The 19,960-nt window shown below is 37.1% G+C and overlaps 1 protein-coding gene and 1 long non-coding RNA gene across 3 annotated transcripts in view; both read left to right on the top strand.

Annotated features, from left to right (window-relative positions):
• Nucleotides 1-19,960, top strand: part of LOC134804163 (uncharacterized) — a 157,235-nt gene that overhangs the window by 29,661 nt on the left and 107,614 nt on the right. The gene's annotated exons all lie outside the window — the stretch shown is intronic.
• Nucleotides 1-19,960, top strand: part of LOC134804035 (FH1/FH2 domain-containing protein 3) — a 90,300-nt gene that overhangs the window by 9,161 nt on the left and 61,179 nt on the right. For both annotated transcript variants that reach the window (XM_063776906.1, XM_063776905.1), the window contains exon 2: nucleotides 12,067-12,100. In XM_063776906.1, the coding sequence (XP_063632976.1) occupies nucleotides 12,067-12,100 (34 nt within the window). The remainder of the gene's footprint in view (nucleotides 1-12,066; nucleotides 12,101-19,960) is intronic.

Genomic DNA, 19,960 nt, shown 5'->3' with positions numbered 1-19,960 from the left:
GCGACTGAGTGGCGACTGAGTGGCGACTGAATGGCGACTGAGCGGCGACTGAATGGCGACTGAATGGCGACTGAATGGCGACTGAGTGGCGACTGAATGGTGACATAACGGCGACTGAATGGCGACTGAATGGCGACATAACGGCGACTGAATGGCGACTGAGCGGCGACTGAATGGCGACTGAATGGCGACTGAATGGTGACTGAATGGCGACTGAGTGGCGACTGAATGGCGACATAACGGCGACTGAATGGCGACTGAATGGCGACTGAGCGGCGACTGAATGGCGACTGAACGGCGACTGAATGGCGACTGAGTGGCGACTGAATCAAAACAAAGATACTGGCGACTGAGTGGCGACTGAATGGCGACTGAATGGCGACTGAGCGGCGACTGAATGGCGACTGAGCGGCGACTGAGTGGCGACTGAATGGCGACTGAATCAAAACAAAGATACTGGCGACTGAGTGGCGACTGAGTGGCGACTGAATGGCGACTGAGCGGCGACTGAATGGCGACTGAATGGCGACTGAATGGCGACTGAGTGGCGACTGAATGGCGACATAACGGCGACTGAATGGCGACATATTGGCGACATAACGGCGACATAATAGCGACATATTGGCGACATAACGGCGACTGAATGGCGACTGAATGGCGACATAACGGCGACTGAATGGCGACTGAACGGCGACTGAATGGCGACTGAACGGCGACTGAATGGCGACATAACGGCGACATAACAGCGACATACTGGCGACATAATGGCGCCATAACGGCGACATATTGGCGACATATTGGCGACATAATAGCGACATAACGACGACATATTGGCGACATAACGGCGACATAACGGCGACATAATGGCATAAACACTATTCTAAAAGTACCAGGATGCCAGAATTGCAGAAGAGGTCGTTTGCCTCGGGCGGGTAACCGACAACAGGTGTCTTATTGAGACAAACGTATACCAAAAGTACCAGGATACCAGAACTGAGGAAGATGTCATTAACCTCGTGGCGTGTAACAAGGTTTGATTCAAGAAGAAAGATCATAAGTTCCAGGTTGTTTGCTAAACCATGTCTTAAATATTAAAGTTCACTATTGCTTACTTCAGAATATAAATCATGTCATTTTTACTCACGCAGTTTAGAGAGAGACGGAGCTATTTTTAATGACATCTACGCACACATTTATAGGCAATAGTCGAGTAGTCAGTTGGAGTAGACTAAATTATGATAAAAGGGAACGTTCGAAAACTCATCACGTACGAATTTGTAAGCATTATTTTACTTTGAGATATTTTAAGTTTATTTCTGAAAAACGTCCCTGTATTGAAGTATTTTATGTTTATTAGTATCAAATATATTATTTAAGACATCCGGAATTTAGAAGAGTAATTATTATAATATTTTTATTTATCTTATGAATTTTTAGATTTTATGTTTCGAAATTGTACTAAAGCATCAGCGTAACGGAACGTCGAGCTGTCATCATCAGTTTTATTGTCAACGTCAATACCAATTTGTTGTTGATTATTTCCTGAGGGTTTATTTTGTTTATTTCTAAGTTAAAATAAAGATTTAAAAAAAAAAGAAAGTCACGTGATACCTATTATGGATTACCATGGAATTGCTTCAAGTTTCAACTGTTAGAATATTCGATGGAATCATGAATGAAATATGCGACTGAAGAGGTCTTTAGTTTTACAAGGTATTTCCTTTTATTTTCTGTGTTTCAATGAAAAATGTGGTTAATACTAGGCAATAGGCATACGACTAGTCACAAACCTTAGAATTTATTATAATTAACTTTCCCTCTTTATTATCTTTTTAAATATTGATCCCTGCTAAAAATGTACTGAATCTTTTTTATTGAAAATTTTGTGTAGATTATTAACGTTTACAATATTTTTTTTATATTGGCCACCGTTTACGAGTTATTTACGAAAAACTAAAAAAAGGGACCTTTAATATCAAATAACTCACTTCCAGTCAAGAATTCGATCAAGCAACCGGCAAATTCGGATTCAGCGGGGTCTAATTAGGTTAAAAAACCCGGTTGCCAAAAAGTAATATGTTTTGCCAGAAGAAATCGATTTTTACAAAAATGTGACCAGTCTAAATTATTCCATTTGATTAATTTTATAGCCTTTTAAAATATGTTTACACAATTTATCAATCGTGACTGAATTCCGGATTGGTTAGATGGGTGTGTGCCTTTGCTGCCCAACTTGTTATAAAATGACAATATGACAGACGAATGTCTGAAATGTCACCGTATTTAAGAATTATTTTGCTTTTCTTCGTAAGTATGTTGAAAAACATTGTGTGTATAACATATTTGCATATTTATACTGTGATTACCCATTTTATGTAACGTCCTCTAAACTAGCACAGGTCCGACGCTGACAGTGGTCACGGGCGTACTGGCGTGAGGAATAGGCGCAAGGTATTGCCGCGTAGGGTGTAATTTAGTAGGCAAAATGTTGAATTCATCAAATGATGAATGAAAAAATTAACGTATCGATAAAAGGACAAGCAATAATGAAGATTTACTTAAAAGCTATCGACTGAAGTAAGTTTCATATACATTTTCGTCCTAGTACTTCTAACATAAGGAAATAAAGACAGTGTTAGGCATGTTTTCAACTTAAGATTCTATCGAGAAAATAATGAGCCGTCGTGTTTCTGACAAGCAATAACGTAGTTCAAGGACTGAAGTTATACATACTAGAAAATAATGCATGAAATCCTTGTAAAAGTCTGTAAATATGGTGACAAAAAAGTGCATTTTACTACACACCGCGCCTTAAGATACCTCAGTATTCTCTTTGTAGCAGTCCAGTGACGTTTTGACAAAAGCCGTTGTTAGAGAGAAGCATGATTTTTGTCGTAGAGAGATGGGTGTGTGTTAAAGGTTGTTCGTTAGTCAGAGTGAAAGGAACCAGGAGAGTTTGGATGAGGATAGGATGTCTGAGGGAAAACAATTGAGGAGGAGTGTTAGAGCAAAGAGCTTTAGACAATTGTTGACAGACTGGCTGGAATCTTGAAGGATGTTTGAATAGAATGTTATGACGGTTCTCTGTTCGAGAAAATAATATTGTCAGCGGAGGCTGTTTTTATTGTATTTGTATTATTTTATTGTGTTGTATTTGATATGAAAGTATTTCGTTATACACAGTGTCTTCAGTGATTAGTTCAGTGTGAGAGGAGAAGTTCTCACAACAGCCCCTAGTCAACAGACTTTATAATAGTAATAGGTAATAATCTCATACTAGATAGTCAACAAACTTTATAATAGTAATAGGTAATAAATATTTTGAATTGCTACGTTAGTCATATATAATCTCTCTTTTTTGGCGGGGTCTTTTAATTTGGTGCACAATGGGCTAACTTTCCCTAGTAGCATTTTCGTTGGGGCCCACGGTGCCAACGGTAGGGAAAACGTTGGGATGAGGTTCGTTCCGTAGCCAACATTAAAATTTGTATTGGCCCACCATCGCATTTACCAACATTCGCTGTGGCACAGATGCCCAACAATGGGCCTTTGTGTATTTTGGTACCGTTGGCTAAACAACGATAATATTCGTTGGCCCAATGATGGCATATATCGCATTTACCAACATTGGCAGTGGCAGTGATGCCCAACAATGGGCCTTTGTGTATTTTGGTAACGTTGGCTAATCAACGATATCATCCGATGGCCCAATGATGACAAATATCGAATTTACCAACATTGGCTGTGGCACTGATGCCCAACAACGGGCCTTTGTGTATTTTGGTAACGTTGGCTAAACAACGATAATATTAGTTGGCCCAATGATGACATATATCGCATTTACCAACATTGGCAGTGGCAGTGATGCCCAACAATGGGCCTTTGTGTATTTTGCTACCGTTCACTAAACAACGATAACATTCGTTGGCCCAATGGAGACAAATACCGCATTTACCAACATTGGCTGTGGCACGGATGCCCAACAATGGGCCTCTGTGTATTTTGGTAACGTTGGCTAATCAACGATATCATCCGATGGCCCAATGATGACAAATATCGCATTTACCAACATTGGCTGTGGCACTGATGCCCAACAACGGGCCTTTGTGTATTTTGGTAAAGTTGGCTAAACAACGATAATATTAGTTGGCCCAATGATGACATATATCGCATTTACCAACATTGGCAGTGGCAGTGATGCCCAACAATGGGTCTTTGTGTATTTTGCTACCGTTCGCTAAACAACGATAACATTCGTTGGCTCAATGGTGACAAATACCGCATTTACCAACATTGGCTGTGGCACGGATGCCCAACAACGGGCCTTTGTGTATTTTGGTAACGTTGGCTAAACAACGAGAATATTAGTTGGCCCAATGATGACATATAACGCATTTACCAACATTGGCAGTGGCAGTGATGCCCAACAATGGGCCTTTGTGTATTTTGGTAACGTTGGCTAATCAACGATATCATCCGATGGTCCACTGATGACAAATATCGCATATACCAACATTGGCTGTGGCACTGATGCCCAACAATGGGCATTTGTTTATTTTGGTAACGTTGGCTAATCAACGATATCATCCGATGGCCCAATGACGACAAATGTCGCATTTACCAACATTGGCTGTAGCATTGATGCCCAACAATGGGCCTTTGTGTATTTTGGTAACGTTGGCTAATCAACGATATCATCCGATGGTCCACTGATGACAAATATCGCATTTACCAACATTGGCTGTGGCACTGATGCCCAACAATGGGCCTCCTTTGTTTACTTTGGTAACGTTGGCTAATCAACGATATCATCCGATGGCCCAATGACGACAAATGTCGCATTTACCAACATTGGCTGTGGAACTTTGCTTGTGGCGTCACTAGATGGCGTTACTGTCTCCAAACATCGAAGTTATAGTTATTTTCTCGATTATTCCGGATATAATCATAATATTTTTTAAAAGTAACTTATAAATCTAATAGCTATAACTATAAAATATATACATTAATTTAAAAAATTGTATTTTACCAACATTTTCTCAATTTAAATCTCAAAAAACATAAATCTCGCTTACGAAGTTTTGAAGTGCGGTTAGTATATATACAAATTAGAGTGTATAGTAAGTGTACTTGCTTCGGCAGTACATATACTAAAATTGGAACGATACAGAGAAGATTAACAACAACTGGTGCCTAGGACCTTCATGTGGGCATACAACCAATGCCTACCGTAGTGTAATTGTAATATTTATCAGCAAAGGCCCAACGTCGTATTACACAACCACTTACCTAACGTAGGGTAACTGTAGGACTCGTAAACAAATGCCCATTACATAATTAGACTGTAGGCCCACTATAAATTACACAACGATTTACCTATGGTAGTATTGTAAGAATCCTACACAAGACCCAACGTTAAAGTTACAATGTTGGCCCTTTGTGGGACAAGCTGTGTTGGGCCTCCAACCTGGTGCACGACTACCTACCGACCTACCTGACTTGCCGTTGGGTAATTGTTGAATTTGCAAACAGAAGTACAACGAAAAAATTGCCCTTTTTTATTTTTTTGCAGTTGGCCCTACAGCAAGCCATACGGCCAAATGTAACAATTAACCAACCATCAAACAAATGTGTATAGGCCCAACCACGGCCCAACCAAAACCACAACCGTTGAATAATTGTATGATTTATTTAAATAGGCCCAACGAAAAAATTACTCTAATGGCCCTCTGTTGGGAATCTTCAGGAGGGCCTTTGTCGAGGGCCCTCCAGCAAATCGTACGGCCAAATGTAACAATTAACCAACCATCAAACAAATGTGTATAGGCCCAACCACGGCCCAACCAAAACCACCACCGTTGAATAATTGTATGATTTATTTAAATAGGCCCAACGAAAAAATTACTCTTATGGCCCTCTGTTGGGAATCTTCGGGAGGGCCTTTGTCGAGGGCCCTCCAGCAAATCGTACGGCCAAATATAACGGTTGCCCAACTAATACGTAAACAAAGGCCCAACCAAATCCCTACAAGAAAATGCTATTAGGGTTGCGCCCCTAAGTAAACTATAGGAATATAGGCAGGAGCAAAAATACTCCAAACAATGGGTATCATTTGCTCTATTTTTCACAAAAGCGACTACCAATTGACCTTCCAAATACCTATACATTCTACTCAACTCTGGATATATATTAATGAGAGTTGTTACGGATATCAGAGTGACTGTTGCACTGGTTTCTCTGAGCATTCGACTCACCTGAGCTCATACATTGAGACAAACCCACAGCTGTCGCGCTCGCTGCAACTGACGTATGTGATATTCGTATTTAAATATGTTTTCACCACACCAGCTCGGAAAGGCTTACTTTGCACTTCAAAAACTGATAGCAAAGTTGCATTTTATTCACATGTGAGACAAAGTAATCAAATGTAAATTTTGAGTCGTTTTCTTATGTTTGCTGGTATACTTGACTTTTAAGTTATGACTTTGGATGATAAATATTTAATAACATTCATTTGGATTTGATTTGGTTTGATTTTGTTTGATATTTTATATTTAATATTTGCTTCGGGTTGGTGTGGTGAAAATTTTTGTGTTTCACTTGGGGGCAAATTTTGTTTAACCCTCGTGCTTTGAAACCCTCGCAACGCTCAAGATTCCATTTTTCGAACCACTCGCTACGCTCGTGGTTCAATTTTGGAATCTTTCGCTTGCTCGGGTATCAATATTAGCACGAGCGGTTAAACAACAACTTTGCCCCCTTGTAAAACAAATAACTATTTCAACGTTTTAGTACTAATGTCGACGACAGGTGGACGTTAATTAAAAAATACCTAAATCAAACCGTTCCGTTCCGTTTTTCACGATATTTTTTGCCAATAACATTTTTGGAATTTGGTATAAGTTATCTACAATCTTCATTTTTTCATATTTTTAGACTTGTTGGAGCGGGGTTTGGTAGTTATATTGCTATACATATAAGTAAGGTGGGTTTGTTTCTAGAAATATACCTACGGCAAAACAAAATTACCTAAATTTTATTAAATTGAGGCAAAAGTTAAATAGTTCAATTTCTTAAAAACAAAGGGTTCGAATAAGATAGGCAAGGGTATACAATCATATTCCACACTCGTATTCTAACTGCTTTTCAACTATGGAGGCGCACGCCCAAATACGTGCAAAGGATATAAACCACGGCAAAGTTATGCATCCGATCGGAAAAAATGAATTAGACTCTATATTAACCAATTAAGAATCTATATCGCTACTCCTGTGAACTAAGATAACTTTGTCCAGCAACAAACTTAGCGATGCTGGTGGATAGAAATGAAACTAAAAATGTAACGAACTATTTCGGTTCAATCGCTCCTCAGTAGCGACATTAACGTCAGCAAAGACATCTTTGTTTATGCTATGTGGAGGCGGAAATGAACGATCTTATTTCTTCATCATTAAAATCCTGTTTCGAATGAACTATGCCAACTCAGAGTGTTATTCTAGAATGCAGGCGAGATGAGCGCTTAGTCGAGCCAGTATTTTGATTTTTGAGTATTTGTTGACGTCCACGATATTTATAGTTCGTTTTTTTTAGCATTAGAAAGAACTTGAAAGAAGGTAAGCGATCTTGACATGTCTTTTAATTGAAAAACGCTTTTTAAAAATCAGTAACTATTACTTATGAAAGCAGAAGAATATAAATTATCGTATTAGATTCATAATTTTTGTTACATATTTGCCGTAACTTATTTATAAAATGTGGTTTTCAATTAAAATACACATCAAGATTGTTTACCTTATTTTTAATGCTAAAAAAAACGAACTATAGGTATATTATGTCATTGAGTTATGGCCCTATAGCTTAAGTGAATATATTAAACGGTTAGTTAATAAGTATGTAAGTAAATATGTACACTGGGTAAAATTGTATTGATTCTCACTGTAGGTATTGCCTAACATCAACATGTAGGTACACATACAATTTATGGCTTATGAATAAAAAAAAGCGTTACAGTGCACAGGGGGCCGATTTTTGAAATTCGACCCCTCGATTTCGTGTATTTCGGTCAATAATATCTCCACTACTAGGCATTTAAATTCTACTAATAGAATTGAAAACGAGTGGTCAATACCACTAGATTACAAATTTCTATCGCTCGTATTTCAAAAATTAGTATATCGCTATTTTCCACCGATTTCCGAGTGACGAAATCGAGCGATCGAATTTCAAAAATCGCCCCCCAGTAAATTAAATATTTTTTAATAGAAAAAAACTGACTTCACAAAATAGTTTGATGCTTTGCTCTCAAGGGCTCCAAGATACATGGTTAGACTGTTATTGGGGTTCCCCAAACATTTCTTTTATATTTTACTGCAAAACAATAAATAAGTAATTTGTTTTTTTTGACAGGCCAATTTACAACCTCATTCTGCTCCAATCGTACACCATTAGAGCAGAATGAGGTTGTAAATTGGCCCACTCATTGACATTGAAGTATGGCGTGGTAAATTGGGGCAATCTACTGACATTTTAGTATCAGGGTATTAAGACAAGAATTAGTAAGAATGTCAAGCTCACAATTCCTGATTTCATTTTAGCCATTACTAGTATTGTTAAAAGGAAAGTGGATAAGATGACCGCTTCTTGCTTACAAACTTGATTCTTTTTTCGCACCTAACTCTTATTTTAATCTAAAATCGAAAAAAGGAACAAAGGGGCATAGCTGTTGTTGGTAATGTTAGTATACTTATTTACAATTGTGTAAAGCTTTTTTCCACGATGGCAATATCAAGAGAGGAAAATAAGGACTACGTCTGTATGTAGAAATTGAAGAAGCGATCGAAATTGTGCGTTCGACTAAAAGCTCGGCAAGCGTCGGGAACAGAGCCTTAAACAAAACATGGCCGCGCACGATTCCCGAGATTTGTCGTTGATATTGCGTAAGTTTGGTTTCATTGAATATCGTTCGGCGTTGTTACCCAAGAAGACGCGTTTCCGGGTTTACTTGCTTGAAACAATAACTGTGACCGTCTATTAAGATGTAAAATATTTCGGTTTTGCGATACGTTCACTGTCAACCCTCCAAAGGTACTTATGTAGATAATGCATAATATTATTTAACCCTTTATAAGGCCCCATTTATACAGATATGCTACGTGAAAGTTAAATACACTACCATGTTTCTAATGCACTGGGGAACACATCTACGCCAAAAAAAAAACGAAATCATTAAGAAAAACATGTGGTCAATATATGCACTCAGCCTGTTAGTGCACTTGAGTTTTCAGATGATCTGTTTCCAATACACCTATTCATTGACATTGACATAACAAACATAAGGTGCTCTGTACAGACTGGCGTCTAATTGACTACATACGGTAAATCGAACATTATTGTGTATCTTGTAGTGGGTAGGATTAATATACGAATATCACTGAAAAAATTATAAGCTCTTGCAATTCACGATGGAGAGTGGATTTATCAAAATTAGACCTTGTCATCATACCAATAAGAGTCTCGCTACTCGCCATCGTGAATTGCAAGAGCTATAATTCAAATTATTAGATACAGCGACGTGTATATTTTTAATAGTATAATGGAAACAATGACGATAGCTTGCTTCCCTTGACAGGCATAGTGCATAAATTGACCACATACTATAGATTAATTAATTACACAAAAATTAAATACTGACCGAAAAAGTATGAACGAGGAAAGAAAGCCTGATATATTCGCTATATAATACCATTATAGTTAAATAATAAAGAGGATGTTCTTCTCCGTAAATGTTTATTAACTAAGTGGTTTCCAAATCGTCTCTGCCTTATAAAGGGTTAACTAGATATGATCGTTATGAATGAACTAGGTATGAACTAAAAGGTACACGATGTGACTACTATTATATTTATGATATTCAAAATTTTTAGAATAGATACGTATAGTACCTATACAATCAGCATCAAAAGTAGATATGCCCAATCAATCACATGCCCTTACTCTCTTAATAATAACGATAAAGTAGGGTTTACCTAGTTTTGATTTTAGAATCTAAAATTTAGATCATTATGACCATCGCCTTCCCCGCTTAGCTGTTCTGTAATCTAGTACTTTATGTATGATTTTTTTGTATACCCAAGTAACATTTTAGTCCTATAATTTTAGTTTTTATCGCTAAAAGCTTGTATAGACGTCGTATTAAGGTTTCAGAGGTGACCACCTGTCGTATAAAAGCGCTTGGCAACACCTTTTTGCTCTATAGGCTTATACAGCTAATATATTCTATAAGCAATTGATGTAAAGGTTTATTTCATCATTTTATAGAGCCGTTATAGGCGTGTACTATAACAGGTTCAAATATAACCACTATAGAGCAATATTACTGTATAATAGTATTTGGAATCACTTTTATGCAACTAATTCGCTCTATTAAGGTTCCCTGCCAAGCCGCTATAGTTTTGTGTTTTAACAGTGACAAAAACCCAACTATACAACGATTTTAGGATATAGTGGCTTTAGAGATCACTGCTATAGTTCATAGTACTTTAGTAGTTTGCGATATTAAGGTTCCCTGCTAGCCGCTATAGTTTTGTGTTCTAACAGTGACAAAAACCCAGCTATACAACGATTTCAGGATATAGTGGCTTTAGAGATCACTGCTATAGTTCATAATACTTTAGTAGTCATATGAACACTATTATAGAACTGTTTTGCTCTATAGTAGCGTTTTTGGGACATATTTATAGCGTGAAAAAGCGCTTTAGTAGTTTTTAAATCCCTATTATATCTCATCGCTGTAAACGTCACAATGACTCTTTTATATCACAAAACTGTTGTATAGTGGTTTTGTTTTTTCTTTTAAAAGACAACAGCGTTATAGTTGAGTTTTATGTCTTTTATAAACCGAGTTAGATACATAAAGGTAGAAAACGACCACTTGTAAATGATAAATTTGATCTGTAATGGCTACTTATATTTTGCTTATATAAGTTCAGGCCTAAGCCACATAATGTGGTTCCGTACAAAATATTTTTATATTTTAATGAATTGATAAAAAAGACCCCAGTAATATTAGTGACTGTAGGTGAGATTTATCATCAATGATTTAATACAAGCATAAAATCGTGACGGTTTAGATATTTATCGACATCCATTATTAGCACATTTTTTTTACCAATCACACTGAAAAAGGAAACAACAGTAATGACTACATCTAAATAAAAAAAAAATCCTATATCTTTCTAAAGAGTTTGTAGGTGTAACTGGGTCACAGCAAAATTCTTTTGGAACCCTAATTTTAATCATGATGGCGGTGAATATTTCGTCGTAAGTTCTATAGTTAGCCTATAAAAGCGTCGGATTTACTTCTTGGCTGTATAGTAGTAACTATGGTGAATATCATAATATTTTATTAAATTATTTTATTAAAAACATAAATAAATCGAGGGGGCATTTATAATTCCTCATTAAACTAATACTATTCTAACGGTAAAACTTCCGTCCCATATACTTTTTGCACTAAGGACCGAATTATTCGACATCTAAATGGCGCATATTAATATAAAGTCTTTACTTATCACCATTTTACTTAGTACCGTTTTTGTGAAGTAAACACACAACAAAACCACTCACAACAGTTGATGGAAAACTTGATAGCAAATTTCGTAGTAAAGGAACTATGAATTCTACAATAATATAAAAAAGCACTATAATACAATTTCAAATACTACTATAGTATAAAACAAGCACTATAATGGAATCTCCAATGCCACTATAGTATAAATTAACACTATAATGGCGTTACTGACAACAAATTAGCACAAAAGTGATCATCAAATCACTTTTATAGACCTAAAACGTCACGACTGACACTGCTACAGGTCTACTATATCACTGAATGGCACGTAAGATGCGCCATTTCGGCTTTATACAATCTTCTTTGGTCTTTTATAGGACCTTAGGTGGTATTTGGGAAACGTTCTATCGACTACTATAGAACCACAAATTGTTACTTGGGTACTATATATATATATATGTATATATTTGTTTAAAATCGATTTTTACCTGTTTCAGAAGCGAGATCATTGACTGCCGGGACGAAGATCAGGTATGTACCTAATTAATGCGTGCTTAAACTCTTTTCCCAGTCTACCATTGTATAATTTTAAATAGCTAACGCGAAATAATATAGCTAATAATAAACAAATAATGTTTTTTTGTTTAAGCTACGCAAAAAATTAAAAAGAATAAATTTGCATGCAAGAAATAACAAAACCGTTTTGACAGAGACCACAGCTAGCTAGAAGCCTATTTTTTTCAGTTATATTTAATTAGTAAATACCTAAATCTATGTTAATATCTAATGATTAAAATATTACAAAATACTTAAGTGATTTACGCTCGCGCACAATATACATACCTACCTCATCATCATCATTCAGCCTATATACGTCCCACTGCTGGGCACAGGCCTCCTCTCACTCGCAAGAGGGCTTGGGCTATAGTCCCCACGCTGGCCCAATGCGGATTGGGGACTTCACATACACCTTTGAATTTCTTCGCGGATGTATGCAGGTTTCCTCACGATGTTTTCCTTCACCGAAAAGCAAGTGGTAAATATCAAATGATATTTCGTACATAAGTTCCGAAAAATTCATTGGTACGAGCCAGGATTTGAACCCGCGACCTCCGGATTGAAAGTCGGACGTCATCGTCATATCCACTCGGCCACCACCGCTTCCTACCTATTATTTTATATTATTACCATTATTATATTAATTTGTGCTGTCAATTTGTAGCATTGCTTTCTGCGTGGGCTCGTTTGCTGCTAATTCTTCTTCTACCTAGCGTTATCCCAGCTCTGCCAGGGTCCGCTAATTGTATTGCTATATTGATACAAATCTTATCAAAACTTCCTTCTAAAGAATCTAAAGCAACAGGAAACCATCAATCGTCGAAATCAAGTATAGCATAGTGCCTCGGCCTTGCACACACATTATAGTTTCGCTACGAGCAATAAAATACTAATTAAACAATTCGTGAAGTTGATCCACCCGTATTAATAGACGTACAGTTAGCAAAACGAGCGGTGTGTGTAATTAAATCCATTAATTAGGTCTTGGTTGTGTCAATATAAAAGTAAATAATACACAACAAAAAAAAATAGAACTGATATACTGCCCATCCGCACCACGAATAACCATCGTAAGTGACAAATTGAACTTGGATTTACTGCTTGAGACAATCTTCTTTGGTAAAGGAAAATCTGCTGCCGATTGACATAACAGTAAGTACTTAGGTATTAACAGTTGGTTTATTTTTAATTTCTTGTTCAACTTGCGTTCACACGAAATGCTTTATCAATCAAACGTCGATATTTATTAAGTTAGCAGGGAATCCTATAAATAATTGCATTATGTTCATTAACCGGGCGAGTTTTACATCGATCACGGTTCGGTTTTTTTATATCGAGTATTCACTGGCAACTTTTTATACATCCTTATGCGCTAGCACGATTTGCTTAAGAATTGCATTTATTTTTCTCACAAGATATTATACATGGGCAACATCTTATTGCTGCGTAGGTATATTCGCCATCACAAATAGCGGAGCTTACAAGGCACATGCATATAATATGAACAAAACCCGGTTGTTGCATTAGAGAGCATGTCCAACTTTTTTAAAGCCCCTGTAATTCTGTGGATCTAGTGAAAAGGGGACAAGCCTCGCGCAGCTCTGGTGAAAAAGGGGGGTACAAGTGTTATAAGGAACTTACCCACTTACTCCTTTTCACCGCAGCTGCGTGAGACTTTTTATCAGGGTCATATACTTGAATTTTAGGGCTAGGTTCGTACCGGAAAATGGATTTTTTTTAAACCCTCCATCTATTTCAATCTATCAGAGACCGATATTTTATTTTCCAAATAAATACTTATGTAGGCCTACTCAAGCTACGCAGAGCAAGTATCACATTCAGATTTTCGGTGTTATATATTATAATCATGTATATAACACGTCGAGTTGTGCTTTTTTCGGCAAGTTGTTTTCGAGGGATATGTATACGAGTACCAAATACTAACCCGTTAAAAAGTAATTATAAATTTATTATTATTAATTAATTAGACGCCCTATGACAACGGTGTTCAACTGCGTTAATTGCCGGATTGGCGAGCGCCGGAATACCGGGCACCTGTACGGCTACCACCAGTTTTGACATTGACAGATACGCTCGCGTCTACGTAAATTACTTTCTATACATCTCGTTTGCACTAATATGCTAGTACGAGCGAGATGCATAGAAAGTAAGTTACTTAGACGCGAGCGTATCTGTCAATGTCAAAACTGGTGGTGGTGGTTCTGCTTTAACCAAAACCTTGCCTAGTCTAATAAAACTTGGTCTTCTCTTCCCAGAGTGACACAGGCCTACGTCACAATAACATGGCCGCTGTATATAGCGCTATCGCATATTATCATATAGCGCTGTCGCATGATGACGTAGGCTCGTGTCAGGTGACCTAGAAAAGACGGGAAGAGAGTATATTATTATACCATGGCTCTACGAAGCAATATAACTATATATTACCACAGTATAATATTTAAATCGCGCCCACCATGCTAGCCGGCCCGTTGTTAACAGCAATCCATTTTAATAGGCTGTGTAAATATTTGTTCCCATTGGTCTGATGCTGTTTATGGCACTTAATGAATCGCACGCGCAAACATAGCTCTGCAGTCGGCGGCGGCGGCACTGTCTTCGGGTAGACAGGAGACAGGGTAGAGTAATCAGAGTATTTCCCTTTTAACAAATTATGCGTCTAATTTGAATATAATGCGTATACATTCAAGAAATGCGTATATTTTGAATATATACCTGTATATTCAAATGATACGCAATTCTTTGTAGCAACTACGCCAAGTGGACGGAAACAGGCACTGGACGGTAAACTGACGCAATGACCCTACATTCGCGAATAAATTCAAATACTGCAGTTCCCAAGCCACTTTCAGGCAGCGTAGGTACCATAGCCCTATATATCCATTAATTTATAGTATATGAGAGTACAGGAACATATCTGCATAGCGTGGGACTAACTAGAGACCCGTTGCGGCGTCGAAACGCCGCTAGAGAATACAGGAATTCCAATAGTGAAATGAGTAGGTACTTAGAAAACTTTTGATAAAATAAAAACCGACTTCAATACAGATTGAAACGCAAGACTTGGTAAAAACCACTTGTTTGTTAATTTCCTTAAAAATTACTGAACCGATTTGGGTAATTTTTGAAATCGATTCATAAACAAAGGGGGTCTGCGCGAGCAAACATTAAAAAAAAAAGACAGCCGAATTGAGAACCTCCTCCTTTTTTGAAGTCGGTTGAAAATGAAGCCACTTTATTGATAAGAAGTCATTGAAAGTGGGGAGACACTCCTGACTTCGGTCGAACTCGGCTCCGTTCGGCTCAGCATTGCTCCGAGCAATTATTAGGGTTGGCACCACTTGACTTCCTTTTGCGTGTACGACCACAGATAAGATAATCACTTGAATTTTGACAACCCTAAATAGCCGAAAGGGATAGTGCCACATATTAGAAAGGGATGGCATGATTCGACCCTGAACCGCTGTCAAACTTCGGGTTTGTAGGAAAGTGTCCTTTCAGTACGGCAGTACTATTATTTCTTCTGTGTCATTGTCAATAGATAGGTAGGTACTCTAAAAACACTCGTTAACCTTTTCGACGCCGTGTCAAACACAAAAGCTGTCACGCTGACGCCACGTCACCGAAGTGTCAAAACTGAAATTGAACTTTATGCATATGCACGTAGGTCTATGTTGCTCTGTGGTCTGTGACCGATTAATCGGTCTTTGGCGTTGAACCTACGGTGCGGATATATCAGTCATTGGCGTTCAAAAGGTAAAAAATATATTTTAAACATTGACGATTGAATTGAATATGAATTTGTTTTTTCAATACCTACCTAATCAAAAAAGTTTTCTTTTTTTAACCTTTTCGACGCCGTGTCAAACACAAAAGCTGTCACTCGGCCGCCACGTCACCGAAGTGTCAAAACTGAAATTGATATTTATGCATATGCACGTAGGTCTATGTTGCTCGGTGGTCTGTGACCGATTAATCGGTCTTTGGCGTTGGACCTGCGGTGCGGATCGGTCATTGTCGTCCAAAAGGTTAATCTCTGTAATTTCTTTTTCACGAAGGGTACTTTTTTTGCACATAAATTTGGTACGCGACCACAAACTCAAGAATGACGACACACTCGAGTAAGTAGCTATATATTAGTATGGAGCGTATTCAGCGGTCAGTAAGAATACCGAACTTTAACTATCCATTGCTGACTATTAGAGGACTCCTATGTATTCCCTAATGAGAAATTTCATGAATTTTTGCGTTGATTGATTAGGTCGCAGTGGCTATATAAGGGTAATTAAGTGGCTATATATTTTATATCTAAACTTATATTGTGTCCTTGTCGCGCGTGGACCCATTGTTTGGAACTCCACAAACAAGTATTTATACTTGTGTACAAAAACACACACTTCGAAAATGTACATGCTAGGAAAAGTGAGTATGTTATTATCTATAAAATGAGTACGACATGAGCCCATATAGTGTATGGCAAATATGGCTCTTATACAACGCTTCTGTGTTATAAATATTGCGTCTTTTTCAATACAGTTTCCCCAAACTACAAGTCCATATCGTAAGAGAGAATTTACGTAGCCATTATAAGCAAGTAGCGCTGCTTGGGTCGAAACAGTTTGGCTAATTCGTCTAAGTGCAAAAATAAAACTATTTAGTTTGGATCGTACATTAGCAGCATGTTCCATCCAATTACAGTGACTGTCAATCATTATGCCTAAAAACTTTGTATTTTGCACTTCTTTTACAGGCTCATTATCTAAAGTTATATGCAGTTTCTGTGTGTTGCCTCTTGCTGTACTGAACTGAATATAAGTAGACTTATTTACATTTACTTTTAAGTTATTTAGTTTTAACCATTCTACAGTGCTTATCAGTGCTGTATTTAAGTCATCGTTATAAGTTGATACATTTTTACACTTTACAATAATAGATGTATCATCTGCGTACAGTAGACAATCATGACTGGGCAAGCATTTTGGCAAATCGTTTATGTATAATAAGAATAGCAGGGGTCCCAAAATACTCCCTTGCGGTACTCCATAATTATTATACATTAAAGATGACTTGTAAGAATTTAGAGTTTTAGATTTTTGGCAATATTTTAGGGTCTCGACACATTGATTTCTGTCACTGAGGTATGTCTTAATCCAATCAAGAGCAGGCCCACGTATACCGTATCTGTATGGTTTAAACGCCATGCGTTTATGACAAACAAAATCGAAAGCTTTGCTCATGTCTAAAAACAAAACTGTTACAGGAATCTTATTATCGATTGCATTTAATACATGTTTTACAAGTTTAAATGTCGCCAATGTAGTACATCTCGATTTGCGAAAACCATGCTGCTCTTCTGTAATTATATCATAGCGTTCCAAAAAATTTAATAATCTGCTAAACATCACTTTCTCATAGATTTTTGCGAACACAGATATCAATGTAACTAGCCTATAGTTTTCTATATCCGTCTTAGGTCCATTCTTATGAAGGGGCTTTACCACCGATTGCTTTAAAGCATCTGGAAAAACACCTTGCAGTAAAGAGAGATTTATTGCATGTAGAAGAGGTTTTTCAAGAATATGCATACACATTTTGATTATATCCGTTCTAACTCCATCATGCCCTACCGACTTCGAGTTTTTTAGTGACTTGACTAGCTTGTTGAGTTCATATGCACTTACTGGATTAAGATAAATAGTAGAAGTTCTATTCGTTATATCGATATCGTCTGTAGAAACAGTAGAAACATTCTCGCGAACTACGCTAATAAAATAATTATTAAATCAATCAGCAATATCTTGGGGATCCTGAATAATTTTATCGTGAAGTGCCAATTTGTCCACTGATGTGCTACAACAATCCGTCGATGTATAATTCTTGATGACGCTCCATACTGCCTTACATTTATTACTACTGTTGTCAATATATCTTAAATTATTTGATTTTTGATGATTAAGAACGCATTTTTTAAGAAGACGAGAGTAGCTTTTATAATACAATTTAGTATCCTGACAAGTTCTACTACGCAAATATAGTTGGCGTTTATGTTTGCAGCAGTTTCGTAGGCCTCTCGTTATATTTTTAGACTTAAGTGAATTGTTCTTAATTTTTACTTTAATCACTGGGAAACAAAGGTTGTAAAAAAGTAGAAAAATGTCACTAAATCTACTAAAAGCTATGTTGGCGTCATTTTCGTTTACAACATCATTAAACGATAAGCTCGTCAAACATTCTAAAAATTTTAGCTGATTGTCATGGCTAAAATCTCTTCTGTATACATACCACCATTTGGCAGGACATGGAGACCATTTCTTTACCGGTAAGTACTTGACATGATTGCGCTGTGTGATCAGATAGACCTAAATCGTGTATGATAGCATTCCCACTGTTAGTATTTGAAGCTATGTGGTCAATACAAGTTTCTGAATGTTCAGTTATTCTAGTCGGACAGTTAGTCAGAAGTTCCAAATTATAATTATTTAATATCTGTCTGAACTCATTTGCTATAGATGATGCCTTCATAGTATCGATATTGAAATCGCCACATAAAACATACTTTCTCCTTTTGTTTGAGCAAATAGTATCGAGCAGTTCTTGAAGTTTTTGGAAAAATATCGATTCTGTTGATGTTGGTGTTTTGTTTGTATAAATACATATAATTACTATGTTATACTGTGTCAGTGTAGTGGCACAGCATTCAAAAATATGTGACTGAGACAGCAAGTTGACCTCTGTCATAGGTGTAAAATTTATATTATTGCGAACAAGTATCGCCACACCACCCCTTTTTGTATTCTTCCGAAAAAAGCTGGCGGCTATCTGAAAGTCTTGTATTTTTAAATTACGTTCTGAGCCTCTAAGAATATTAGTTTCACTCAAGCAAATAACATCAACTTGTGTACCATTATTTAAAAGTACATCTATAGCGATACTAAGTAGCTCTTGTTTATTTAGTGCACCTGAAATATTTTGATGCAAGACCCCAATGCTAGGAGTTTTGGCTTCGGTTACACTTGTTTGAAAAATATTTGAATCCGTCTCAAATGAATAATTTGCAACGAAAGGAATGCTGAAGTTGCCCTAGAGTTGTTTGACTTGTCTTTAAAGGTGTGTTGCAGTGCGAGTACCCATAATTTATTTCGCCAATTAGATCTGCCACAACCTTAAAAACTGTAAGAAGTCCTCTGTTATTTATCGTTCCTCCTCCTTGCTTAAACATGTAATTTGAGTACGACAGATTTTTATTAGAGTCTATAATATAAGCGTACTCGTATATAAGATTATCAAGGGACAATAACTGGTTAAAATATTCCACTCTTTTGTTAAATAAATTAGCTTTGAAACTTAATTTAAAAGTTGGTACACATATAATTACATTAGTATGTTGATTTTTTTGAAGTTTACATCTTATTAATTCAATCAACTCTGCGTAGTTAGCTGTTATGTTAAAGTCTTTTTCACCAATATAAATTACACAGAAGTCGTTCAAAGTGAAATTTTCTAATTTTTTGTAAAGTCCACTAAATAGTTGCTCAATTCCGCCGCCGGTTATACGGAAGTGGAAACAGTTAGTAAGTAAGCGATCAGTAATTTTCAGTAAGCTCGCGTTAACACTACTTATGACGCATACTTTCGGCGGCACTGCAGGGTCGTTTCCCCTCTCCACCTTATTAGGCCCATCACGCGCGCCTGGGCTAGCGGTCGCTGCGGAAGATGAGCTTGAAGCTTGAGGTATTTTCGTTGTCGGCTGAAGTGTGAGTAACGGTTTATTCTTTGATTCAATTGAGTAACTTTGTGAGATAGAAGCTTGAG

This window comes from Cydia splendana, chromosome Z (assembly GCF_910591565.1).
Source record: "Cydia splendana chromosome Z, ilCydSple1.2, whole genome shotgun sequence".
Taxonomy (NCBI): domain Eukaryota; kingdom Metazoa; phylum Arthropoda; class Insecta; order Lepidoptera; family Tortricidae; genus Cydia; species Cydia splendana.
The sequence above is the reverse complement of the archived record's forward strand: the minus strand, read 5'-3'. Positions and strand labels throughout refer to the sequence as shown.